The sequence below is a fragment of the Gorilla gorilla genome, chromosome 11, assembly GCF_029281585.2.
Source record: "Gorilla gorilla gorilla isolate KB3781 chromosome 11, NHGRI_mGorGor1-v2.1_pri, whole genome shotgun sequence".
NCBI lineage: Eukaryota > Metazoa > Chordata > Mammalia > Primates > Hominidae > Gorilla > Gorilla gorilla.
Genome location: NC_073235.2, coordinates 126,601,816 through 126,629,647, shown reverse-complemented (window position 1 = coordinate 126,629,647; position 27,832 = coordinate 126,601,816). Strand labels below are relative to the sequence as shown.

At 41.6% G+C, this 27,832-nt stretch overlaps 1 protein-coding gene across 1 annotated transcript in view; it reads left to right on the top strand.

Moving 5' to 3' along the window:
• The window catches only part of WDFY1 (WD repeat and FYVE domain containing 1), a 69,782-nt gene that overhangs the window by 15,606 nt on the left and 26,344 nt on the right, over positions 1 to 27,832 (top strand). Inside the window, exons 2-4 of the mRNA XM_031008597.3 lie at positions 11,510 to 11,577; positions 17,194 to 17,267; positions 23,494 to 23,548. Of these exons, the coding sequence (XP_030864457.1) occupies positions 11,510 to 11,577; positions 17,194 to 17,267; positions 23,494 to 23,548 (197 nt within the window). The remainder of the gene's footprint in view (positions 1 to 11,509; positions 11,578 to 17,193; positions 17,268 to 23,493; positions 23,549 to 27,832) is intronic.

Here is a 27,832-nt window from a genome sequence, read left to right as displayed (position 1 = left end):
AATTAAGCAGGAGGCTGGGCACGGTGGCTCACGCCTGTAATCCCAGCACTTTGGGAGATCGAGGTGGGCAGACCACCTGAGGTCAGGAGTTCAAGACCAGCCTGACCAACATGGTGAAACCCCATCTCTACTAAAAATACAAAAATTAGCTGGGCATGGTGGTGGGTGCCTGTAATCCCAGCTACTAGCGGGGCTGAGGCAGGAGAATCGCTTGAACCCGGGAGGCGGAGGTTGCAGTGAGAAGAGATCTCACCATCGCACTCCAGCCTGGGCATAAAGAGCAAAACTCTGTCTCAAAAAAAAAAAAAAAAAAACAACAAAAAACAGAAAGAAAAAAAAAAGAAGTTAGACAGGGACACATGCTGATGGAGAGGCACAGTTTATTGCCTTATAACTTTCAGGCCCAAGAGCTAGGTGCCTTTTGGGAGCATCTTCTCCTTCACTGTCCTTCTGCATCTGATGTCTTGGCCAGCTCTGCTGGCTCTGCCTTCTGCTCACTGCTCCTTTGGGAACGATGCTATCAAGGCCCCTGGCTACCCAGGCACCTCTAGTCTGGTGTCCAGGTCCATGTCTCCTTTTTGGTCCTGGGGCTCTCTCACCACCCTGCAATAACATCTGCAGACATGTTGAATTCCCTAATAGACTCACTGGGGGCAGATGGTGCTCCAGAATCCCAAGCCTGACCCAAGGCACAAGTTCATTTGAAGGCCAGCATAGGCCAGGGTGAGCGTACTCAGTGATGGACAACTGAAGCCTCTGGTATCTGCCTTATGGAAAAAAGGAAAGTTGTGCCACTATATTTGAAATTGCTCCTGATTCCAATGACTACTGTTTTTGCTTTTGGTGGGGACAGCAATTTAAAGGATAGACTCTTAGGGAGTGGAACATTTTAACATGTAGAATTTTAGGTAGCCACTCTTGAAAATCGCATAAAATAAGTCCCTAAGTGCCTCAAGGCTCATTGCGCAAAGTGTTTAATTGTGGCTCACTGGGGAGGTCGGTCAGCAGGTATCCTGCTGTTCTGCCAGAACTCAGCCTCCGCATCTTTTCTCTGGGGTTCTCACAACGAGCCCAAGACATTGTCTGCCTTGGAGGTGGGTTCTCTTCTCCTCCCCTTCTCCTGTCCTTTATCAGCCTCCCTACCTGCCCTGCCCAGCCTGATGTAGTGTGGTTGCATAATTTAGTTATATGATTTGATACAAGCATACCTTGTTTTATTGTGCTTCTCAGATACTGCATTTTGTACACATTGAAGGTTCATGGCAACCATGCACCAGGCAAATCTATCTGTGCCATTTTTCCAATACATTGTGCTCACTTTGTGTCTGTGTGTCACATTTTGGTAATTCTTGCAATATTCCAAACTTTATTATTATATCTGTTGTGGTGGTCTGTGTTCAGTGATCTTTGATATTACTATTGTAATTGTTTTGGGGAGCCACAAACTGTGCCCACATAAGATGGCAAACTTAAATGATAGTGTGTGTGATCTGAATACTCCATCAACTGGCTGTTACCCTATGTCTGTCTGTCTGTCTCTCTCTCTCTCCCTCCCTCTTTCCCTCCCTCCCTCCTTTCCCCCTTTCCCCCCAGGCCTCCTTATTCCCTGAGACACAACAATATTGAAATTAGGCCAGTGAATAACCCTACAATAGCCTCTGAGTGTTCAAGTGAAAGGAAGAGTCACATGTCTCTAACTTTAAATCAAACGTTAGAAATGATTAAGCTTAGTGAGGAAGGCACATCAAAAGCTGAGACAGGCCGAAAGCTAGGCCTTTTGCACCAAACAGCCAAGTTATGAATGCAAATGAAAAGTTCTTGAAGGAAATTAAAAGTGCTAATCTAGTGAAAACATGAATAAGAAAGCAAAACAGCCTTATTAATGATATGGAGAAAGGTTTAGTGATCTGAATAGAAGATCAGACCAGCCACAACATTCTCTTAAGCCAAAGCCTCATCCAGAGCAAGGCCTTAATCCTCTTCGATTTTATGAAGCCTGAGAGGGGTGAGGAAGCTACAGAAGAAAAGTTTGAAGCTAGCAGAATTGGCACATTAGGTTTAAGGAAAGAAGCAGTCTACATAACATAAAAGTACAAAGTGAAGCATCAAGTGCTAATGTAGAAGCTGCAGCAAGTTATCCAGAAGATCTAGTGAAGACAATTGGCAAAAGCAATTACATTAAACAATAGATTTTCAATGCAGACCAAACAATTCTTTTGGAAGAAGATGCCATCTAGGACTTTCATAGCTAGAGAAGTCAGTGCCTGGCTTCAAAGCTCCAGAAGATAGGTTGACTTTCTTCTGTGGCTAATGCAGCTGGTAACTTTAAGTTGAAGTCATTGCTCATTAACCATTCCAAAAATCCTAAGACCATTAAGAATTATGTTAAGTCTACTTTGCCATGTGCTCTATAAATGGAACAACAAAGCCTGGATGACAACATGTGTGTTGACAGCATGGTTTACTGAATATTTTAGGCCCATTGTTGAGACCTACTGCTCAGAAAAAAAGATTCCTTTCAAAATATTATTGCTTGTTGGCCAGAAACGGTGGCTCACACCTGTAGTACCAGCACTTTGGGAGGCCAAAGCAGACAGATCACTTGAGGTCAGGAGTTGGACACCAGCCTGGCCAACATGGCAAAACCCCGGCTCTACTAAAAATACAAAAATTAGCCAGGCATGGTGTTGCACATCTGTAAGTCCAGCTGCTCAGGAGGCTGAAGCATGAGAATCGCTTGAGCCTAGGAGGCAGAGGTTTCAGTGAGCTGAGATTGTGCCACTGCACTCCAGCCTGGGTGATGGAGTGAGACTCTGTCTCAAAAATACACATACACACACACACATACACATATTTGTATATATATGAAATACACACACATATATATGTAAATGTATGTATATTTGCTTATTGAAAATGCACCTAGTCACCCAAAAACTCTGAGGATGGAGACATACCATGAGATTAATGTTGTTTTTCATGCCTGCTAATACAACACTCATTCTGTAGCTCATGGATCAAGGAGTAATTTCAACTTTCAAGTTTTGTGATTTAAAAAATACACTTTTGCTGGGCATACTGGTTCATGCTTGTTGTCTCAGCACTTTGGGAGGCTGAGGTAGCAGGATCACTTGAGTGACCAGCCTGGGCAGTAGAATGAGACTTTATCTCTATAAAAGCCTTAAAAAAGTTAGCCAGGTGTCGTGGTGTGTGCCTGTAGTCCCAGTTACTGGGGAACCTGAGGTGGGAGGATCCCTGGAGCCTGGGAAGCATAGGTTGCAGTGAGCCTTGATTGTGCTACTGCACTCCAGCCTGAGTAACCGAGGGAGACCCTGTCTCAAAAGAAAATTTTTTTATAAGGCTATAACTGCCGTAGATAGTGCCTCTGATAGATCTGGGCAAAGTAAGTTGAAAACCTTCTGGAAAGGATTCACCATTCTAGATGTCATTAAGAACATTCATGATTCTTGAGAGAAGGTTAAACTGTCAGTATTCACAGGAATTTGGAAGAAGTTGATTCCAGCCCTCATGGATAACTTTGAGGGGTTGAAGCCTTCAGTAACTGCAGATGTGGAAATAGCAAGAGAATTAGAATTAGAAGTGGAACATGTAGATGTGACTGAATTGTTGTAATCTCATGATAAAAGCTGAATATTTAAAGAGTTTCATATGGATGAGCAAAGAAAGTGGTTTCTTGAGATGGAATCGACATCTAATGAAGATGCGGTGAACATTGTTGAAATGGCAGCAAAAGATTTAGAATATTCCATAAACTTAGTTGATGGAGGAGCAGCAGGCATTAAGAAGATTGACTCCAATTTTGAAAGAAGTTCTATTATGGGTAAAATGCTATTAAATTGCATTGCATACTACAGAGAAGTCTTTTGGGAAAGGAAGAGTCAATCGATGCAACAAACTTCTTGGTTGTCTTATTTTAAGAAGTTGCCACAGCCACGCCAACCTTCATCAACAACCATCCTGATGGATCAGCAGCATCAACGTTGAGGCAGGACCCTCCACCAGCAAAGTGATTACCCCTCGCTGAAGGTTCAGATGATCGTTAACTTTTTTTAGCAATAAAGTATTTTAAAACTAAGGTATGTACATTGATTTTTAGACGTAATGCTACTGCACACTTAACAGACTATAGTGTAACTACAGCTTGCATATGGGAAACCAAAAATTTGTGTGACTTACTTTGTTGTGACATTTGCTTTATTGTGATAAACCTGCAATATCTCTGAGGGTTATAATAATCTCTGTGTTATGCTTTTTTTTTTTTTTAGGAACAAAAAAGCTGACCATTTCATAAACATTTTATGGGGGCTCCAGGACTTCATAACTATTTGTAATGATTATATAAGCTATTGAATTACTCTATCATTAACCCATTTCATTCTTTAACATATTTTCCCCATTTTTACTCCTTGGATAAGGCTTATATGAAGTTTTTTAAATTTGTAGTTCTTTTTTTTATTCTATTAAATGATTTCTAGAGAACCAATTTCCAAGCCTGGAATTCCTTAATCAAAGTTTATCATTAGTGTTGTTGTCATTATTATTGGGCAGGTGTATTTGTTTCTCTCTATATTGGAGCAAAATTCTTGCCAAATAGTTCTAATTTACAATTCTGACAAAGAAGTATGAGAGCCCTAGAAGTGGCATTTTGTTATTGTTTTGAGTTGTTCCTTTGCTTTCCCTGCACAGCAGTACATTTAAAAAACATTTTAATCTGAAATATTTAGCATAAAAAAGAATCAATTTTGGAATTTTATTTACTTAGAAAATAAATGAATCATCTACAGTGCTGAACAATGATAAGCAAATAAAGTCATGGGGCCAGGTGCGGTGGCTCACACCTGTAATCCCAGCACTTTGGGAGGCAGAGGCGGGCAGATCACTTGAGGCCAGGAGTCCAAGACCAGCCTGGCCAACATGGTGAAACCCTGTCTGTACTAAAAATACAAAAATTAGCCAGGCATGGTGACACATGCCTGTAATCTCAGCTGCTGGGGAGGCTGAGGCATGAGAATCGCCTGAACCCAGGAGGCAGAGGTTACAGTGAGCTGAACTCGTGCCATACCGCTCCAGCCTGGGTGATGGAGTGAGACTCTGTTTAATAAATATAAAGTGATGGTAGTGGCGTGCATACCCTGTAAGTTATATATGTATAACATAGTTATATATGTATAACATAGTCATATATGGAGATACCTTTTCTCATCTGTTCCTGGAAGATATTGCAGCTATATGCAAGTCCTTGCTTCTCTAATTAAAAGTGCAGAGGAGATAGATGGTAGAAGCCCTCCACAGGAATGGTAGCATGGAGAAGTTTGGAAAAGATTTATTAGGCTCTGAAAGCAATGACACATTTCCTTTCTAAGGATCTTTTGGAAAAATATCAGACTATTGTTTTAAAACAACTTAAAAATAGAGCTTGGAAAAGAATGAACACGTTTCTAAGGTTGTGGTTTTAAGGAAAGATTTCTTTTCCCCAGATTGATGTGGTCCTGGAATATAAAAGAAAATCCAGCCATTAGAAAAATGGGCAGAATAAGCAGCAGGAAAAACATAAGATGAGTTTATGTGGGTGTAAAATTGTCAAAATATTAAAGGAAAACATAAGCCGTTTTATCTTAGTGGAGAGAGTGGTTTAGACATTCAATCTAGACAGAAAATATTGTGATTTATACAAAAAATAATACCATCTGATCTTGACACTTTAGTGATTAGACGGTTTATTTATTTATTTATTTATTTGAGACGGAGTCTTGCTCTGTCGCCCAGGCTGGAGTGCAGTGGTGTGATCTCGGCTCACTGCAAGCTCCGCCTCCCAGGTTCATGCCATTCTCCTGCCTCAGCCTCCCGAGTAGCTGGGACTACAGGTGCCCGCCACCATGCCTGGCTAATTTTTTGTATTTTTAGTAGAGACAGGGTTTCACCATGTTAGCCAGGATGGTCTCGATCTCCTGACCTCATGATCCACCTGCCTCGGCCTCCCAAAGTGCTGGGATTACAGTTTATTAATATTATCCTAGACTTTGAAATAGTTTGCTCCTGTGAATATTACTAAACTATTATTATGTTGCTTTCAACTTACTGAATAGTAGATTTTACTTCCAATTTACTGGATAGTAATTTTTTAGTCTGGAATTTGTTGTATTTTAAATAAGTGGCCCAACTTAAAACTATTTTTACAACCATTTAGTAAATATTCTGGACATAATACAAAATACATTCGTATATTACTCATAGAAATGAGCATCTCTGTTTAATAGGTTCTTGGGGTACAATAGTGTTAAGGGTTAAACTTTGGTTTGATTTAGTCTTGGAAGAGGAAGGGTCTGGTTTGAAAAGAGATGGAAGGGAATGCCAGATGAAGGTGTAAAGACAAAGGTAGCGCCAACCATCCAGGCCAGTTGCCTCATTTGGAACCTGATTCCCAGACAAGGAGGGCCTTCTCTCAGCTGGGATGTGACCGACAGTTTTCAAACAAAAAGCCTAAGAGATCGTGGAAGTCTTGACAATTTCCTAGTTTATTAGATGGGTCCTAGCATAGGTCCAATTTGTGCCAACCAAACTATATGCTGATGTTTGTCTTTCAAAGGAAGTAATACTGTGTTCAAAATGCTGGAGTCTAAGTAGGTTCGATTTTGACTTTGGGCTAGTTTAAGTATTCTAAAGCTGTATGAAATTAACATTAGACTTTTCCAGGTTAAATACTTGGTTGGAAGAGACAACCTTTAAGATTTTCTTCTCCCAGCAGAGTTCTCTGATTTCTGAATTGTGCCCTTCTTTCCATGAGCACTGAGGAAGAGCACATGCCACTAGATCCTTTGAGCCAGCTACACATTCATGACCTAAGATTGCTGGAATTGATTTGAAGAGTTTTAGAACATGTCAGCATTCTGTTCTTCCTTTGACCTAAGCAACCCGAACACACAGGCAGCTGGCAGGTTTACTTTGTGATTGTACGAATGAAGGCTGTGAGTGTGAAGTGCTGCTGTATGAATCCTTGATCTCCAGGTGCCTTGGCCTTTGTCACCGTGTGTTTGGAGGTGGAGGAGAATCCTTGAACAGAGTTAATGCTTAGCAGGAAGTTGGCCTCTTGTTTATTTCAATGGTTTTGGCTTCATCCCCTATGTCGGAATGTATCCATAAACATTCTGATTTAAGTAATATGGAATATAGTCAACCCACTGCAATAATATATTGGCCGTTCATGTTTAAGGATCATCATTGGATAGAAGCATCCACTGATTCTTTTAGATGAAGAAGTTATGCTGAAATGGCATCCATCCTGTGATCTGCTCAGAAAACAGTCTGGAGAGAAGAGTTCTTGGTAGGGTGGGGAGGAAGGTGGATTTAGGGCATAACCTGAGCTGGACGTATTCAGGGAACGTGAGGATAACAGCTCACTGGGATGCAGGCTCTAGGATGGGGAGTCATAGGCGCTAAGGTTGTCAGCTGAATCTGGATTTGAGATAACCACTGGTGGGTTCTGAGCATAGGAGCACTGTGATCCAGGCGGCTCCTTGGGAGAGGTAGCTGGGGGTCAGCACACTGGAGGTGGAGCAGAGGGAGGCAAGAGTCCACTACTCCTGTGAGAGCAGGCCTACTACTATGTGAAAGATGGGACCTAGACTGTGGTAGTCATGCTGAGGATGACAAATGAGGATGGCAAACGTGATATATAGGAATTATCGTTTACTTCTTTAAAAACAAACAGCGATGCCATTAACACACCCAAAGGAAGGAGCAACAGCCAGGTGTGGTGGTACATGCCTGTAGTCCCAGCTGCTCAGGAGGCTGGGGTGGGAGGATCACTTGAGCCCAGGAGTTCGAGGCTTCAGCGAGCTATGATCACACCACTGCACTCCACCCTGGGTGACGGAGCGAAACCCTGTCAAAAAAAAAAAAAAAATCTTTAAAATATCCTCAAATATCTATACATATCTTTTAGTTTGAATTAGGATTTAAGTAAGGCTACCTATTTTAATTGCTGGATAGACCTCTAAAATCTCTTTAATCATAGGTTTGTTCTTCCTCTCTATTTTTTTTTCCCTTGCAAATTATTTGTAGAAGAAAGTGAGTCATTTCTCTATGGAGTTTCCTGCAGTCTTGACTTTGCTGAATGGTGCTCAGTATGTTCCCATATCCTCTGTATTTCCTATCAATTGGTTGGTGGATCTAAAGGATTGATCCAGTTGTGTTAGCCCTAAGGCTTGTTTCTATCCAGTTCACATACAGAATAGCGTTAATCTCACTGTGGTGCTAGGTCATCTTATTTGTTTGGATAAATAAAGACCAACTACTAGTTTTACTTTTAATCATATGTAATAGTGTGTACAGATCTTGGGTAGAGTTGGACAGGTTCTAACAAATACATATATCCATGGTTACCAACACCCGGAGCCTTGATGTTCCCGTAGAAAGTTTTCTCTCTTCTGATTGCATTCAGTCCTCCTCTTACCCCAGAAGCAACCACTATTCTGATTGTCCCTCTGGTCTCTGATCAGTTTGACTTGTATTTTTTGTTGTTGTTTTACATCAGTGATTTTAATAAAGAAAAACAGACTTCTGAGGGAAGGTAACCAGGCCCACTGGTCTGCAGTCCTGTAAACAAAGCGATGTGATGCTTAGCTGAAGGCGAGGATAGCCACTGTCGAGAGTACCTTGTCTTCCGTACGGTTCAGCCACTCTCTGTTTTAAGCAAAGATAAGCCTTGCCCATCTTTTTCCCTTGAGGAGGGATGCATCCACTGAGGCAAGGGCCAAACTCCATTTTTCACGAGATGGTTTTACTTTGAGCTCCATTTTCTCCTCAGGATCGTGCACCAGCCATGCCTGGTGAGACTTTGTTTTATTGCAAGGATTCCTGCAAGGTTTCCCACAGCCGGCATGTTCGCACACAACAGGGCACTCTTACTTCTGAAAGGAGACTGTGGCTCTGGAGGTTACATACAGCTGTGCAGGTTCCACCCTGTTCTTCTCTTGGGCAGCAACCCATGTCCCTTTCTTGGGTATGTTTTCATGTGCTGCTGAAAATCATCTTTCCATGTAAATATTTTCTGGCATACTGCACATGTTATTAATATTTCCTTCTTAGGAGTTTCTCTCACGTTTCAGAAGTTCTATGTTTTGGCCACCAGGGAACATCCCTTTGCTATATACTGTGCAGCCCTCATGGGCCTGGCCACGTGGGCCCAGCCTGCTGGGTGCAGTGGGTGCTTCCTGATCCCCCCGGGCACACTTGAGCAGCGGGTCACTGGTGTGCTGGCCCTGGTGGATGTCCAGCTGCTGATGCTTCTTAAAGATCTTCTGACAGCCTTCAAATCGCATACCTGTTGTCTTTGTGCATTTTCATGTTTGCGTTGAAAATATTTCTTCAAGTTTGATTTTGTGTTGAATTTGTGCTTATAGCCACCAGCTGCACAGCTTTCCTCCCGTGTGAATGAGGACGCGGGGACTCAGGTGGGAGTCCCTGACGAAGGTCTTATCATGCCCTTCATTGCCACAAACAAATGGTTTCCGCCTTGTGCTTGCATGGGTCTGGCTTGCAGGCCTTGTGGTAATTGGCACTGCGTCGAGGAGAGTGGATGAACCTCCTGGGAAGTGCTATGGTCAGGGTGTGTGAGGGTCTCCCTGGTCTCAAGGGTCAGGGAGGACACTGCCTCCAGGACACGCTGCCTATGCATCCCACCACCCAGTTTTACTTGTCTTGGCCTCAAAACTGGAAACATATGGTATCAATATTTAGGCTTCATGTATTTTAGGTTAAGGGTGTAAGCATTTATTCAGCTCCTACTTATGCCAGAATCTACATTGCCGTTAGAAATACAAAAATGGGTCAGGTGTGGTGGCTCATGCCTCTAATACCAGCACCTTGGGGTCCTGAGGTGGGAAGATTGCTTGAGCTTGGGAAGTCAAGGCTGCTATGAGCCGTGATTGCACCATTGCACTCCAGCCTGGACCGCAGAGCAAGACTGCATCTTAAAAAATAATAAATAAGGGCCGAGTGTGATGATTCATGCCTGTAATCCCAGCACTTTGGAAGGCCAAGGCAGGCGGATCACTTGAGGTCAGGAGTTAGTGACCAGCCTGGCCAACATAATGAAACCCCATCTCTACTAAAAATACAAAAATTAGCTAGGTGTGGTGGCGTGCGCCTGTAATCCCAGCTACTTGAGAGGCTGAGGCAGGAGAATCCCTTGAACCCGGGAGGTGGCGGTTGCAGTGAGCCGAGATCGTGCCACTGCACTCCAACCTGGGTGACAGAGTGAGACACTGTCTCATAAATAAATAATGAATGAGAAACATAAAAGTGATTGTCACCGAGTTGGCAGTGGGGACAATAAGGTGGTTATGAGTAACTACAGAGGCAGAGCAGGGCGATCACCTGTGGAATCCCCAGTGTCCTAGGGATGCAGGAGATGGAGAGGCCTGGCACCCAGAGGCCCTGAGAGTGCAGGAGCAGGAACTGCAGGGCTCCCATTGTTTCTCTGAGGTCATAAACCTGAATATTAAACTTTGGCTATTTTGGTCGTTTGTCATTTTCCTGCATGGGCACAGGATTTCCTCATCGCCCTGTGCATGTTCCGATGAAAGAGGGCCCCAGAGATGTGGTGTGGAATGATTTCCTCTGGGGAGCAGAAGGCAGAATTGCCATGCCCAAGCCCGAGCCTGCTGTGTGCTCCTGGTGTGCGTGGCGCCCCTCTCCATGCCACTCCTCCATGAGCGTCTTCCCACTCACAGCCACCGCCTTCCTCTCGGCCCAGACGGTCAACCACCAAGTGCACATAATTTGTTTTTACCAAGAAAAGCAGTTAATAGTTCTGTTTTCTTTCTATGTCATTTTGTAATGAACATTTGTTTTTCTTTTTTTTTTTTGAGGCAGAGTCTCACTCTGTAGCCCAGGCTGGGGTGCAGTGGCGCGATCTCGGCTCACTGTAAGCTCTGCCTCCCGGGTTCATGCCATTCTTCTGCCTCAGGCTCCTGAGTAGCTAGGACTACAGGTGCCCGCCACCACGCCCGGCTAAATGTTTTTTGTATTTTTAGTAGAGACGGGGTTTCACCATGTTAGCCAAGATGGTCTCGATCTCCTGACCTCGTGATCCGCCTGCCTCGGCCTCCCAATGTGCTGGGATTATAGGTGTGAGCCACTGCGCCCGGCCGAACATTTTCATATTATTGAAATGATTTGAAATCCTGACTCCTAGGTACTGCATAACTTACCTTATATCATCATACTTTATGCAACTATATATAGTATGTATATGTATATGGTGTGCATATACGATATGCTATATATGTATCTGTATATAATATATATGTTATATACTATATACGTATGTGTACATGTATGTATATATTTGTCCAGTTTGTCCAGTTAGTTTTATAAGGTCAGTTAGGAAATAGTGTTAAACAAATTTTAAAAATTAAGGTCTCATGGAACACAAAAGATAAAATTACTAAAAACTACTCTATTTTTTCTTTTCTTTTCTCCACAGAACCATCCGGGTATGGCTGAAAAGAGACAGTGGTCAATACTGGCCCAGCATTTACCACACAATGGCCTGTAAGTAGCTGAACTGTTCCATTTGAGAGAAATGTCTCTAATGTTTTTGATGATTTAAATTTCAAAATGTCGGCTGAGCATGGTGGCTCACACCTGTAATCCCAGCACTTTGAGAGGCCAAGGCGGGTAGATCACCTGGGGTCAGGAGTTTGAGACCAGACTGACCAACATGGTGAAAGCCTGTCTCTACTAAAAATACAAAATTAGCTGGGCGTGGTGGTGTGCACCTGTAATCCCAGCTACTTGGGAGGCTGAGGCAGGAGAATCACTTAAATCTGGAGTTGGAGGTTGCAGTGGGTCGAGGTTGCTCCACTGCACTCCAGCCTGGGCGACAGAGCGAGACTCCATCTCAAAAAAAAAATAAATAAGTTTCAAAATGTCTGATTAAATATTGCTTCTAGATTTCAAAATGAGTTTCTTAGTTGCCTAATACCTCTGACAGGCTGTAATAAACTGCAGGAAAAGTCCTTTTCTTTTGCAAAGGAAGTTGAGTCTATGGCTTAACTGAAGCAGACTTGAGCAAAACTGAAAAAAAGGAAAATGAACATGTTCTCCTCAGTTTTTCTTTGTCTTAATTTGGCCAGCTTACATTAGTAGTAACTTTGTCCTTTATAGTAGCCGATATCGACACTAAAAAAGGACTGTGCCCTCCATAGCGTCATGACTACCTTTGCCCAACCTTTTCACCAACCTCTGGACCTATTGAGAGACATGGTCCAAGGTACAACACATTCTAAATAGAGAATTTTCTCAGCAGTCAGGTATGTTCTATAAATAAATCTGGATGATGAATCTTCTGCTTTGAGACTTTAAAGCAGCCCTGGAGGCCGGGCTTGGTGGCTCATGCCCGTAATCCCAGCACTTTGGGAGGCCAAGGTGGGCGGATCACCTGAGGTTGGGAGTTCGAGACCAGCCTGGCCAACATGATGAAACCCCATCTCTACTAAAAATACAAAATTAGCCGGGCATGGTGGCACATGCCTGTAATCCCAGCTACTCAAGAGGCTGAGGCAGGAGAATCGCTTCAATCCGGGAAGCAGAGGTTGTGGTGAGCTGAAATCACACCACTGCACTGCAGCCTGGGCAACAAGAGCGAAACTCTGTATCAAAAAAAAAAAAAAAAAGCAGCCCTGGGATATACCGACATAAGATGACACATAAACTTTAGCCCTTCATGTGAATCTAAGCAGCGTCACTATCCTTGTCTCCCACTTCCTTTCTTCAACCTTTCCTGAAAAGAAAGCCCTGTAGAGAATGCCTGGATGTCATCAAAGTTCAAATGGGGAGTCAACTCCGTTATGCCAAGTAGCCAGACAGGAGGCCTCTGTAGCTGCTAATTTCCTTGAGGTTTTGTCCTAAATCAGTAATTTTCTTCAGTTAAGGGTTTTAATACACAGAGGACACCCCCCTAAGAAAAGAAAAAAGGCTTTAGTGCATGCGTGATGATTCGTTACTGAAGACCATTATCAAGTTTTCCAAAGAAGAGCTCTTGACAGTGGTTGCAGATGCTGCTGATGCTGTCCACTGCTTTCTTAAGAGGTATTCCAGGGCTGTGGAGTTTGTTATAAAGACAGAGCAGCCAGTTATTCAGCAAACTGCATCTCATCAGCTTGAGTCATCCTTTCAGGCACTTCTCTCCTCTGATAGCACTTTCTCCTTTATACATATTTCATTGTGCATGCAGCATTTAGATTCTGTAATAATTTTCACAAAAAGTTAGTAGTTTATTAGGATTTTTTATTTTTCTGCCTTCTACCAACAGCCTGGGCAGGCTGGCCAGCTTCTCTGTCTTGGTAGTCATTCAGTGAAATTGAGAGAGACCTTTTGGAACCCTGGTATAAAGATAACTATTATGAAAGGAAGAGTAAAGGCTTATAATACATAAGACATTTGAAGACTTCTTGAAAACCTGATCATAATTTATTGTGCCAAGCAGTGGCATCTCTTCTGTTACCCATGTCTGCATGTACTGTGGATGCATAACCTTGGTTCTCACACTAAATTCTCACCTTGAGATATGAAGTAACCAATGTCTTAGTGAAGGTGCTTATGGAGCCTGTCTGATAAATTTACTTTGGAAATTTTGGCAGCAGGGCAGAGATAGGTGGGACATCCTGGGTCTCTGAGCCCACCTGTTACCCAACCCGCCCCAGTCTCCCAAAAAGACTTCTGTTAGGCTAACTCCTTACTTTCCAGTGGCTCAGAGATAGATCTGAGAGTTGGAAGTAGCAACAGCCTGAGGAACGCGTTATCAGTGCTGGGAAATGTTTTGTCATCATTGGAGAAAATTTTGTTAATACTATGGCTCTTACGCTTCCCACTCTTCCCTTCCTCCATCATTAGCATTTTGGTCATAGCTCAATCTCCCTGAGTCCTTAACCTTGAAGTTCATGCTCTTTAGAATAGAGACAGAGACTAGAGGGATTTTGTCCCATATTTAGTTCAGTTACTCCTTGACTTGCATTTCCCCCAAATAGTACAACTTTGTAATTAATTTCTCTCCCAGGACACCAAAACCTAGCAGTAGAAATGTGTGTGCTCTCTTGGCTGTTAGATTTCGGGCAAGTGGCAGTGGATCTCTCTGTCTTCAGCCCTTTCTCACTTGGCTTAACTGTCCCCTCCTGAAGGAGCTTCTAGCTCAAGAAGGAGGAACTTGAAAGAACAGACACAGCTTCACAGTGGGTAGTCGACACCTACATGTTTGTGTCTGCACATGTTCAGTGTGTTACTTCTAGATGCTTCTTTATTGCTTCTATTTGGACCTGTATCTGCTGATAAAACTGCAGGTACACCACAAGAAGAAAACAGAGTGAATGCATTGTGAGAAATAACTGCATGTCTGTTTTAGAATGACTTTTTATTTCAAAATTAAATTTAGGATACAAAAAGAAGGATGCCATGTTAGTTCTAAAAGCTATCTGCAGATTATCCAATTTAGGATGTCTTAGTGGTTATATCTACCAATTTAAGCTTTTTTCCTGTGACTTGACAGTGATCAATAAGCCAAGCCTTAGTATATTGCTATATGCAGTCCAATTGTGTTCTATAACATTACCTCACATAAAAAAAAAACCTTTCAGAATCTGCTTTAGCTGAAGAAAAATGGTAACTCTTGGCTTCTGTCTTTACTGTGTACTTCATGCCTTTTTTTGGTAATATAATTTTATGAAACCATCACAACAGCTATGCAAGGCAGATAATATTTTTACCATTTTGTGAATAAGCAAGCTGAGGTTAGAAGGGTTGATTGCTTGTCATTGGAATTCCAGTCCATGCTCATCTATGACTCCAAACCTATGCTTCTCACCACAGTGATGGGTAGGTCTACAAACTTTTTATGCAAAGGGCCAGACAGTAAACATTTGGACTATGTGGGCCAATCTCTGTGGCACTTACTCAATTCTGCCTTCCTAGCATGCAAGGAGTCATAAAAAAGACATAAATATTGCATGTGAGCAATCATAAGTTATATATAAATGTAGCATGCAAGCAATCATAAATGAAAGGGTTTATGTTCCAAAGGAAAAAAAAAACTATTTATTAACAAAATATGCAGTCAGCTGAATTTGGCCTTCTGGTGTGATCCAAAGTTTTAAAAGATTTGATTTTGGACTGCAGTGATGGCTTTTTAAAAGTTCATTGACTCGGCTGGGCACGGTGGCTCATGCCTGTATTCCCAGCACTTTGGGAAGCCGAGGCAGGCTGATCATTTGAGGTCAGGAGTTCGAGACTGGCCTGGCCAACATGGTGAAACCCTGTCTATACTAAAAATACAAGAATTAGCCTGGTGTGGTGGTGGGTGCCTGTAATCCTAGCTGCTCAGGAGGCTGAGACAGGAGAATCGCTTGAACCCAGGTGGCGGAGGTTGCAGTGAGCTGAGATTGCGCCACTGCACTCCAGCCTGGGTGACAGCAAGACACCATCTCAAAAAAAAAAAAAAAAGCTAACTGATTTGAAAGATGATTCCTATTTTGCTTTATATCTAACCCCTCCCCTTCTACATTAAATTTATATTGCTTATCTCAGTTAGAAACCTCCTTTCTAGGGAGAGAGCCAGGATATTACTATATAATACAAAACAAACTAAGGAAGCCTTTTTTTTCTTTTTGAAATGTTATAGTTGTCTAGCTTCATAAAATTACCCAGCACTTTGTAATTTTTACACAAAAGAGGGATTTTACATATTTATGTTGTTTGTTATAGGGTTGGGCATTAAAAAAATTGAAAAGAAGCTTAAAACTAATGCATTTAGTGCCAGCTAGAAAGCAAGCAAAAATGATGACAGTGAATCTCTGAACGCATCAAAGCATGATTTGATTTGTCAAAGATAAGTGTATGCATGGTTTATTAAAGACCATTTCGATTGTATAAAGATATATATCTTTGTGGTCATAATACTTAAACTTGATCGTTCTTTTAATCTCAAACATCACTATGTTGGATAAGGGTATACAGGCTCATAGTCAATTCTAATTGTTTTGTGCACAGTTTCAGTACGTACCTTTCAGAGCCAACTGCATAGTTCTTGGATGCAACTGGAACAGTCTCTATGGTCTGATCATGCAGTTAGCTATGTTTTTGCTTTGGGGTACGATCCAGTATTATAGTTTACTTCCTTCCTTTGGCGAGGATATCACCCTACTAGAGAGAGAGAACTTTATATTCAAATGGTGACTTCATTTAAAAGACGTTTTTTCTTTTATCTTTTTTTTTTTTTTTTTGAGATGGAGTTTCACTGTGTTGCCCAGGCTGATCTCAACTCCTGGCCTCAAGCAATCCTCCTGCCTTGGCCTCCCAAAGTGCTGAGATTACAGGCATGAGCCACCCTACCCACCCGTCTTTTATGAGAAGTTTTATTCCAAAGTGAATTCAAATTTGTTTGTTTTGTTTTGTTTTTCCCTAGCATGCATTTCCTTGTTTTGGTTCTTCCATTGCTAACTAAAATTCCTTAGGCTGAAACAAACCCACATTTTTTTTTTCCAAATGTTCCAATTTATAAATCACTTTAATTCTAATTTTTGGTAAAAGGAGACAATTTAGAATTTCTCCTTTCTGAAACTCATTCTCTAGCCTGTGATTTCTGGAAGAGGGTGGGGTAGAACATGGAAGGAGGACAAGGAAACCTGTCTGCACTTCACAACTCACATATGCCATATATCTGCACCTCACATATGCTCACTTATGCCATAGAATGGGAATTCTGGTGCTGGGAACCCATCTTTGCACAGCTACTCTTTGACATTTGATGGGAAGGGTGGCAGGGGCGGGATGACCTCCTGAGCTTTTGGGCAGCAGGTCACACACTGCAAGTACTGGTCCCCAAGGCTTGCCAGACTACAGGTAGTACTTTCAGTCAGATGAAACTTCATGCTGGCTCGCTTCACCCAGCATTATAGAAATAACTGAGAAGATTTGTGAAATCAAGGTTTTAAACTAAGACAACAGAGAGAACTTTAATAACATTTTCAATTTACGTAATTTGTATAAAACGTTTTTACCCTCTTTCTGTGAACCTAAATTATATAGTTCTTATCATATAGTTCTTAATCAATCACTTTGAAGAACGACTTAAAGTGCTTAGCTTTGCTGGTAATGTGGTCTTTGTCTTTCTGGCAGCTCCTTGCTCTGCTATGGCTTACCATCATGACAGCAGACGGATATTTGTGGGCCAGGATAATGGAGCCGTAATGGTAGGTAGCTTTTAGAATGTGTTTATTGTATTCTTTATATTATATTCTTTATATTGACCTCCCATGTCCCATATTGGCCAGTTAACTTTGGATTAACAATGGATGCTCGATTGTTTGGCATGAAAAATGTTTAATTTAGGCCAAGCAAGGTGGCTTACATCTGTAATCCCAGCACTTTAGGAGGCTGAGGCGGGCGGATCGCTTGAGCCCAGGAGTTTGAGACCAGCCTGGGTAACATAGTGAGACCTCATCTCTACGAAAAATCAAAAAAATTAGTTGGTAGTGGTGCATGCCTCTGGTCCCAGCTGCTTAGGAGACTGAGGTGGGAGGATGGCTTGAGCCCAGGAGGTCAAGGCTGACAGCTAGCTGAGATTGCACCACTGCACTTTCGCCTGGGCAACAGAGGGAAACCATGTCTCAAAAAAAAAAAAAAAAAAAGTTTAATTCAGTATAGATATTAGGTCAAAAATGGATTAAATTATTGCTTAATTTTAAACTAGTTCCTTGGAGCTCAGAATGCTGTCATAATTGATAACTGGGTGCTCGGGCTGACCCACAGATCATAGCCTTCATAGAGTGAATACGTCACCTATAGCAGCCCCCATCCCTTAGCTGTGATGGTGGAGAGCCTCTGTCACTGTGTGTGTGTGTGTGTGGTCATTCAGCCAGCAACTCACAGAACTCTTTAAGTCAATACTTCTCAAACTATCTTTGGCAAAGGACCTGATATTCAAGTTTCTAGTCTATTATAGACTGGCATTTTTGTGCATCAAATTGTATGCATATATTTATTTTTTTCTTAATTGAAATATAACTTAAATAACATATTTACCATTTTAAAGTATATAATTGTGTGGTCTTGTAGCATATTCATAAGATTGTGCAACCATTACCACCATTCTCTAATTCCAGAGTATTTTCATCACCCCTTCCTGCAAAAAAATCCCATACCCATTAGCAGTCACTCTCCATTGCCCCTTCCCCCAGCTCCTGGAAATCACTAATTTACTGAATCCAGGGATTTGCCTATTTTAGACACTTTATATAAATAGACTCATACAATATGTGTGGCCTTTTATGTCTGTCTTTCACTTAACATAATGTTTTCAAGGTTCATGCCTGTTTGAATTAATTAATTCTTTTTGCAGTGGAATAGCATTCTATACTGCACTTGGTTGATCCCTTTATTAGTTGATAGACATTTGGGTTGTTTTCACTTTTTGGCTATTATCGATAACGTTGCTATGAAAATTCATGTACATGTTTTTGCATGAACATATTTTTTTCTATTCTCTCGGGTATGTATACCTAGGAGTGGAATTGCTGGGTCATATGGTGACTATATTGAACTTTTAAGCAACTACCAAACTGTTTTTCATAGTGGCTGCACCATTTACATTCTCACCAGCAACACACAAGGGTTCCGGCTCTCCAAATCCTTGCTAACACTTGTTATTTTCTGCTTGTTTTGTTTTGCTTTGTTTTTGTTATGGTCATCCTGGGGGGTGTGAAATGGTACCAGATTGTGGTTTTGATTCGCGTTTTCCTAATGACTAGTGATGTTGAGGATCTTCTTAGGTACTTGTTGGTCTTTTATATCTTCTTTGGAGAAATATCTATTGAAGTCCTTTGCCCATTTTTAATAGAATATTTTTTTATTGTTGAGTTGTAAGAGTTTTTTTCTGTATGTTAGATACTAGACCCTTATCAGATATATGATCTGCAAATATCTTCTCCTAAGAGCTGCCTTTTTACTTTTTTTTTTTTTAAGTTTGGTGAAGTCCAATTTATCTTTTTTTTTTTTTTTTTTGGCTACTTAAGCTTTAGATACCATATCTAAGAAACTATTGCCTAATCCAAGGTCATTTATATCTGTAAAGATAAGTGTAAATCAAGATTTACACCTGTATTGTCTTCTGAGAGTTTTATAGTTTAGCTTTACATTTAGATCTTTGATTTATTGTAAGTTAATTCCTATAGTGGTATCAGGGAGGGGTTCCACATTTATTCTTTTGTATGTGGACATCCAGTTATCCCAGCACCAATTGTTTAAAAGACTATTTTTTTTTCCCATTTAAGTTTTTTGGCATCTTTGTCACAGAGCCAGCCAGGCAGAGAGCCAGGGAAGAGTTTCCAGAAGTCAATGTTATAGTGGCTTGATGGTGCGGGGCGATAGGGAGGGCACCCTAGGGCGATTGGAGAATTGGGCAGAGGCCGGGTCATGCAAGGTCTTGTAGGTCTGGGTAAAGCTTTAAATGTTATTATAATTGCAGTGAGAAGCTGTTAAAGTGTTTTCAGCGATGAATAGCATGATGTAATTTACATTTTTTGAAGATCCCCCTAGCTACTGGGTGGAGAACGGATTGAGGCACGGCCAGAGTGGTGGTGGGAGAATCAGATTGTTTTAGCAGCCTGGGTGAAAGGATGGTGGCCATGAAGAAGGGCAAGTGGATGGACTTGAGATAAGTCTTGGAGACATCTGAGATAAGTTGGCTGTGTAGAGGAGAGGAAGAGAAGTCGGATGACAGCCAGGTTTTTGGCTTGAGTAGCTGGGTAGGAAGTAGTATTGTTCGCTGAGAAGGGTAAGGCTGGGTGGGGGAGGCAGTTGGAGGGAGAGGGGACAGTGAGAGCCAGCCTAGTTTAAGATACCAGTGAGCTTCCAACTGGCCATGTGAAGTTGGCACAGGATAAACAAAACGAGTCCCGGAGAGGTCTGGGCAGAGGGCATCATCATCAGGTCATTTTTCAAGCCACAAGAATGACTGTGAGTAGCTGGGGAGGGAATGAAAGAAGTCAGTGCCCAGACCTGCTGCCTAAATAATGACAGTGTTTTGGAGTGGGGTCAAAGGGGAGGCCAGCCAGGGAGGAGGGGAAATGATGATCCTTGAGTGTGACTTTAAGGGGCCCAGACCACCTTGTGTAAGCTGAATTTCCTGACCTTGCATAGTCACGCCAATCATTGAGGGAACTTACTAAAATACAGATTCCCCGGCTCTATGCCAGACCTAGAGCTTCGGAATCACTAGGGAGGGGCCTGGGGATCTGTATAATAAGTAGCAAGTCCTCTAGATGAACCCTAGGGTGGAGTGCTTTAGGGAAACTACACGGTTTCACTAAAACCACTGAGGAGCAGGAGCAGGTTTCTGGTTTTTGTGAGCTCAGACATTTGTAGCAGGCTTTGAAGGGACAAGGCTGAAAATGCAGGTGCCAGTTAGGAGGCTGCCTCCGGACCCCAGTGTGAAATCATGAAATACTGGGGTGGTGATGGAGAAGAGGCTGTGGCCTCAAGAACTGTCTGGGAAGCAGGGCTGGGTGTGTGAATAAAGGTGCGTTTGAAATAGGGAGCAGCTTTAAGATGACTTTCAGGTTTCTAGCCAGGAGTTAGCTGTCTTCAGAGACAGAAAAGATGCTGATCTTTTTTGGGGAAAGGTGATGAGTTCAGTTTTGAGAACCGACCTTGGGTGTGTGTGCCTGAACCTCAGGGTTTGGTCTGGGCAGGGGTTGGGAGTTCCCTGAACATAGACGTCAGTGGAAACTACAACGGTGGCTGCCGTGAACTAGAGAGAGCAGGTAGATTGAGAAAAGCAGAGGGCCAAGGTCACATTCCTAGGGAAATGTCAATATTTAAAGAAAAGCCAGAGGACTGGGAGCCTAAAGGAGAGACAGGAAGAATGGGCAAAGTGGGAGGAGAGCCAGCCAGGACAGTGCAGCCACGGAAGCTGGAGGGCAGTGAGTTTCAGGGAGGAGGTGAGTAAAGGTGTCAAGGGCAGGAGGGAGAGGATGAAATTGGGCCTGGCTATTGCCTTTGGGATGGCACTTAGAAGACAGCTGCTGATAACAAGAAGAGGCTTTCCATGCAGTGGGGTAGCCCTGGTGAGCCATGGACTGAAGTGTGACTGGGAGATGTGGGAGCCAGAGCCTGAGGGTAACCAGAGTGGTCTGGTCATTAGAGAAGCTTTTGGCTGAGAAGGGGTCAAGGAAAGTAGAAGTATAGTTATGAGAGTTTCATTGTTTTTATTTATGTATTTATTTATTTTTTAATGAAAGAAGCAGCCTTGGACCAGGTGTGGTGGCTCATGCCAATAATCTCAGCACTTTGGGAGGCTGAGGCAGGAGGATTGAGCCCAGGAGTTAGAGACCAGCCTGGGCAATATAGTGAGACCTCATCTCTACAAAAAATAAAAAAATTAGCTTAGTGTGGTGGCATACCCGTATAGCTCCACTACTCAGGAGGCTGAGGTGGGAGGATCACTTGAGCCTGGGAAGTGGAGGTTACAGTGAGCAGAGATTGCACCACTGCACTCCAGCCTGGATGGCAGAACAAGACCCTGTCTCAAAAGAAAGAGAAAAAAAAAAATAGCAGCAGCAGCCTTGATGTAAGGGCCAAGAAGAAAGATCCAGTGGAAGGGACAGGCTCACTGCCCATGCAGTTCACACAGCAGCAGGCGGCAGGTGAGGGTGCTGGAAATGCATGACACAGTAGTGAATGTCGAAGCTCTCCATTTTAGCCTTCAGAAAATTTTATAGGAATATCATCATGTGCATACACACATATAATGAGAAGCCACTAAGTACAAGCTTCATATAGTGCAGTGGTGCAGTGTTGGTGCATTTATCTCCCTAGGGACCCTTCTTGTGGCCTTCAGTTCAAGGGGAGACTGTCATTTTAGGATGGCACATAAGAACTGTTACAGTTGTTCAATGGAAAGGGGCAATGCAAATCCAATTTAGCATTAGTTAACAATTGATCAATTGCTATTCCACTGAATACAGATTAATGTATACAGTGCTGATACATTTTTTCTACCTTGCAAAAACAAGATGGAAAACAAGAAATCTGTATTCTTTTGTGTGCTTTTTTCCCCCCTCACTCTGGTCTGTCAGCAATTCATAATATCCATGTCAATTTAGCATTGATCAATAATAGTATTCTTGGCTGGGCACGGTGGCTCATGCCTGTAATCCCAGCACTTTGGGAGGCCAAGGGGGGTGGATCACTTGAGGTCGTGAGTTCAAGACCAGGCTGGCCAACATGGTGAAACCCCGTCTGTACTAAAAATACAAAAAAATTAGCCGGGTGTGGTGGCACGCACCTTTAGTCCCAGTTACTCAGGACTCTGAGGCACAAGAATCTCTTGAACCCAGGAGGCGGAGGTTACAGTGAGCTGAGATTGCATCACTGTACTCCAGCCTGGGTGACAGAGCGAGACTCTGTCTCAAAATAATATAATAATAATAATAATAATAATAATAATAATAATGGTAGTAGTAATTCGTGGTTTTTCTTCTAGAGTTTTATCTTCATAGTTTTAGTTGAGGTTGATTTTTTTTGCAATAAAACACATGTACTTTAAATTTCTTTTCCAAGTTATAAAGTATTACATCTATAGAAAGTTTGGGGCCAGGTGCAGGGGCTCACGCCTATAATCCCAGCACTTTGGGAGGCTAAGGTGGGTGGATCACCTGAGGTCAGGAGTTCGAGACCATCCTAGCCAACATGGTGAAACCCCATCTCTATTAAAAATACAAAAATTAGCTGGGTGTGGTGGTGCACTTCTGTAATCCAGCTACTTGGGAGGCTGAGGCAGGAGAATCGCTTGAACCCAGGAGGCAGAGGTTGCAGTGAGCCAAGGAAGCAACAAGAGCGAAACTCTGTCTCTAAATAAATAAATAAATAAATAAATAAATAAAATTTGGAAAATACGGGATCATAAAAAGACAAAAACCATCCACAATCTCAAAATTTCTCTTTTGTTGTTGTTGTGTTTGTATATTAAATAGGTGTACTTTCCCCCACTAAATTGCTGAGCTACCCAGTGCCCTGTTTTTACTGTAGCTGAGAGCTCTGTTAGTGAGGGGTCTGTGCAGTTTTGCTTTAATATGCAGTGTCTTGAGGGATTTTTTGTGTCACTAAGAGAATAAAGTTTTGTAGTAGGGGGGAGAAGGAATACGGAGTGCTGATCTGGGCAGGAAGAAGTGGACACAAATCCCATGCTGATCAGCAGCACTTACTTTATTCAACTCGGTCTGTTCTCCCAAACAATGTTGGCCTGAGGACAGGTCTGGTGAAAGAAGCAATTCATATCATTCCTAAATAACTCGTCTTAAGTCCTAGCTCTTGTGATAATCATTTTTGGATTTTACTTCATTTTTGAAAGTCAAGTTTCTGTTGTTTTTTAAAACCATAACTCTTTTTTAATTTTTTATTTTGTGCATTTGCTTTTAGGAATTTCACGTTTCTGAAGATTTTAATAAAATGAACTTTATCAAGACCTACCCAGGTAATTATAATACACATTATCTTGTGTACACATACATGTAGACATACACAAAACTAGAACATCATCTCTTATGATGAAAATTAGATTTTCACATTAACTTTTTAGTTTTGTTACCCCCACTATGCAAGAGACTTGTCTTTTAGTGATATTTCAGCTTTTTCTTGCTCATTAACATTTAAAATTTTGTATATCAGGCACATGTACCAGATTTAATTAACCATTCTTTTATGATTGGATATGTGTACTGCTTCCATTTTTTTTTGATAACACACACTACTCTTCATACATGTATGTGTGTGTATATAACTGAGTGTACAATTTTTTGATATGTGTATACACATTGTGTGTGTGTATTCTTGAATAAGTATATACACGTGTGTGTGTGTGGGTATTCTCCACTGTTATTCTGACTCTAATCCTATAATTCATTGTTTCTATTTTATTTTGTTTTGTTTAAATGGAGACGAGGTCTCAGTATGTAGCCCAGGCTGGTCTCGAACTCCTGACCTTAAGTGACCCTCCCACCTCAGTCTCCCAAAGTGCTAGAATTCAGGTGTGAACCACCACACCTGTCCAAATTCTATAATTCCAATTATTTAAGACAAATCCCTAGGTGCTCAGTGAGGAATTTTTTTTTTTAAGACAAATTCCTACAAAGTGGAATAACCGGGTCAGACATTAAAAAGTTTTTTAAGTGCCCTAGATTTATTTTGCAGACTGCTTCACAGCAATAGTGCAAGTTTTTACAGTCTGCGAATGGCAGCTGAGAATACCTGTTCATGAAGTCTTCACAACATGGCTGCCTTATAATTTCTTTTTCCTGTTTTATAGTCAAGAAAGTTCTCAATTTGAAAATGATTTAAGCTTTATTTAATGTTGACCATTTGTTGTCTTTTCTGAATGTCTGTTTATGATTTTACGCATATTCCCAGGGAGCTAGAGTGTTTTCTAACTGAATTGTAAGCACTTTTCACTACAAAGCTATCAATACTTTGTGGCATCTGTGACATATACCTTTTTTTCAGTTTTTACTTTATTTTGTAAATTTCAATATTTTAAAACTTAACAAAAGCAAGATCCGAATGACAACTTCAGATTGAAGTTGCAAAACTAAAGCATTTTGATTAAGTTGTGGATTCCCATCAGAGCAATTAGCTGATTCCCAGAAACTTCACCAGAGGACATGACATTTAGCCTCATTTTATTCACTCTATATTTCTAAAATTTTATACTTAATGCTTGTGGATAAAGGTAAAAATTAGAGTGTAGATGTTTTACGTATGTGTTGTTCATCTTGGTGAAATGTGGTCTAATAATAGGATACTTTAATAAGAAGGCCAAATTGCTTTTCCCTACGTATTGTTTCACCTGTTCCAAATTTAAAATAGGAGAAAAGCATCCAGGCACAGTGACTCACCCCTGTAATCCCAGCACTTTGGGAGTCTGAGGCAGGTACATCACTTGAGGTCAGGGGTTTGAGGCCAGCCTGGCCAACATGGTGAAAACCCATCTCTACTAAAAATAACAAAAATTAGCTGGGCCTGGTGACACATGCCTGTAGTCCCAGCTACTTAGGAGGCTGAGGCAGAAGAATCGCTTGAACCCGGGAGGCGGAGGTTGCAGGGAACCAAAATCGCACCACTGCACTCCTGCCTGGGCAACAGAGCGAGACTCCTTCTCAAAGATAAATCGATAAATAAAATAGGAGAAAAGTGATATAACAATGACCATACATTTGTCCTTGGAGTATGTTGGTCAGGGAAACTGTTTTGTAACAATGAATGATAACACTTTCCAATCTTGCACTGAGTAATGTACTAGCATTATGGTGTTATTATAACACCAGAAGCAACTTTGAATTCTTAGCTATCATGTGCAGGTTTATCTTTAAAATAATCAAGAATCCGTAAATTCCTTTATGAGGTATATACCTACGAGTTTGGAGACCTTTAAATGCCAGGCTTGGAGACCCTTAAATGCCTGGTCAATGTTTTTGTCAAAAGGCAAATTCCTTAATAAATTATTTCATCTGGACAGTTGTGGTAGCTCCCACCTGTAATCCTAGCACTTTGAGAAGCCAAGGAGTTTGAGACCAGCCTGGGCAACATAGAGAGACCATACTGCTATAAAAATTTAGCCAGCCATGGTGGCACACGCTGTAGTCTCAACTACTTGGGAGGCCGAGGTGGGAGGATCACTTGAGCCCAGGAGTTAGAGATTACAATGAACCATCATCAGACTACCGTACTCCAGCCTGGGCAACAGAATGAGATCCTGTCCCTTTTTTTAAAAAAAAAAAAAAAGAACGTGTGTGTGTGTGTGTGTGTGTGTGTGTGTGTGTGTGTATTTTTCATCTTTCGTTAAGGATCAGATTATTTCATATTCACATCTCATGTTATTATCTATATTTTGGTTGTCAAAGGGTTTTTTTTTTGTTTTTTGTTTTTGAGAAAGAGCCTCACTCTGTTGCCCACACTAGAGTGCAGTGGCACAATCTTGGCTCACTGCAACCTCTGCCACCTGGGTTCAGTTCATTCTCCTGCCTCAGCCTACCTAGTAGCTGGGATTACAGGTGCGAGCCACCACGGCCAGCTAATTTTTTGTATTTTTAGTAGAGAAGGGGTTTCACCATGTTGGCCAGGCTGGTCTTGAACTCTTGGCCCCAAGTGATCCTCCTGCCTCGGCCTCCCAAAATGCTGGGATTACAGGCATGAGCCACCACGCCCCGCTGGTTGTCAAAGTTCTTTATGGGCTATAAGGCAGCATAGGTTTCTTGTGCAGTGGTTCTTGGACCTTTATATTTCATTGACTAATAACATTTTAGAAAACATTTGGAGGGCTAATATAGGGATTGCTGTATTTTTTATTTTGCCAAGTGAGAGTTTAAAAACTAAAAATGAAGCAAAATAAGCATGACTATATCTCACCATACTTTCATAAAAGAAAGGATATCAGAAAAAAACCAAACAGCAGAAAGGATATAATCTTAAAAATAGGATGGCTCTTCCCAGGAAAAAACAGTTGACTATTCACTACAGCATCTTTACCACAAACTAGTTTAAACCGTATGACTGTTTGGCCCGAGTTTAACAACTACAGATTTAGTGGAAAAAGTGTTTTGAGTGAGACAGACCAAATTAATCTATCACTTATTAGACTTTAGGCGTATATTAATATTTATATTTAATATATATTTATAAATATTTTATGAATAATATTTGCATTTTTCTTATCTGAAAATCAGTATAATAATACACACCCTGTAAGTATTTATGGAAATTAAATATCATTAAAACAAAAAGCATTAGGCTCCACATCAGACGCTGAGACAGATCTTAGGAGATATGGCCTACTCAAATTTAACATTATTTTCAGTTTTAAATTTTTATTTTTTAATTAGAGACAGGGTCTCGCTGTCTTACCCAGGCTGGAGTGCAGTGGTGCAATCATAGCTCAATGTAACCTCCAACTCCTGGGCTCAAGGGATGCTCCCATCTCAGCCTGCTGAGTAGCTAGGACTCCAGGCCAGTGCCACCATGCCCAGCTGGTTTTAAAAAATTTTCTGTAGAGGTGGGATCTTGCTTTGTTGCCCAGGCTGGTCTCCGACTCCTGGCCTCAAACAATCCTCCTGCCTCGGCCTCCCAAAGTGCTGGGATTACAGGTGTGAGCCACTGTGCCCAGCTGAATTTAAGATTAATAGCTATCATAGCATCCTTTAAGTTTCAGAATCCTTCATGAGTATTTAATTGTTCAGTGTAACCTTTTAGCAGTGGATGAATCTGACCTTCACGTAGACTTTTGGGGAGAGTCCCTCAGTTCTTCCTAAGCAGTCTGTACAGCTGAGAGCAAGGTCAGCAGTTTCTCTGTCTGGCCTTTGACTTCATTCATCAGACTGGATGCTTATTAAACGTCTACTACATGCAAAGTTCTGTACCAGATGAAGTTGAAGGCAGGTTACACTGCCCCGGTGTGGCTTATAATTGACTTGGAAATATTTCCAGAGTTAGGTAACAGACAGAATACCTTCCTCATTCTCAGCTGTTATTTTGGAACAGAGAACTTTACAAAAGCTTTGTCTTTGTAAATAATAAAATGTTACACACTGATAAAAAGTATTCCAGAAACCAAACACATAACACCATTTTTTAATTTTAGAAAACTGCCATTGCTCTTACTTAGAATGCCAGTGTTTTCTGAAGGTTCAAAACACTGAAGTTACAGACGATTAAAACATTGCACTGTTACAACTGCTGCTTTCCACATGGTTCTTGTTCATACAGTTTT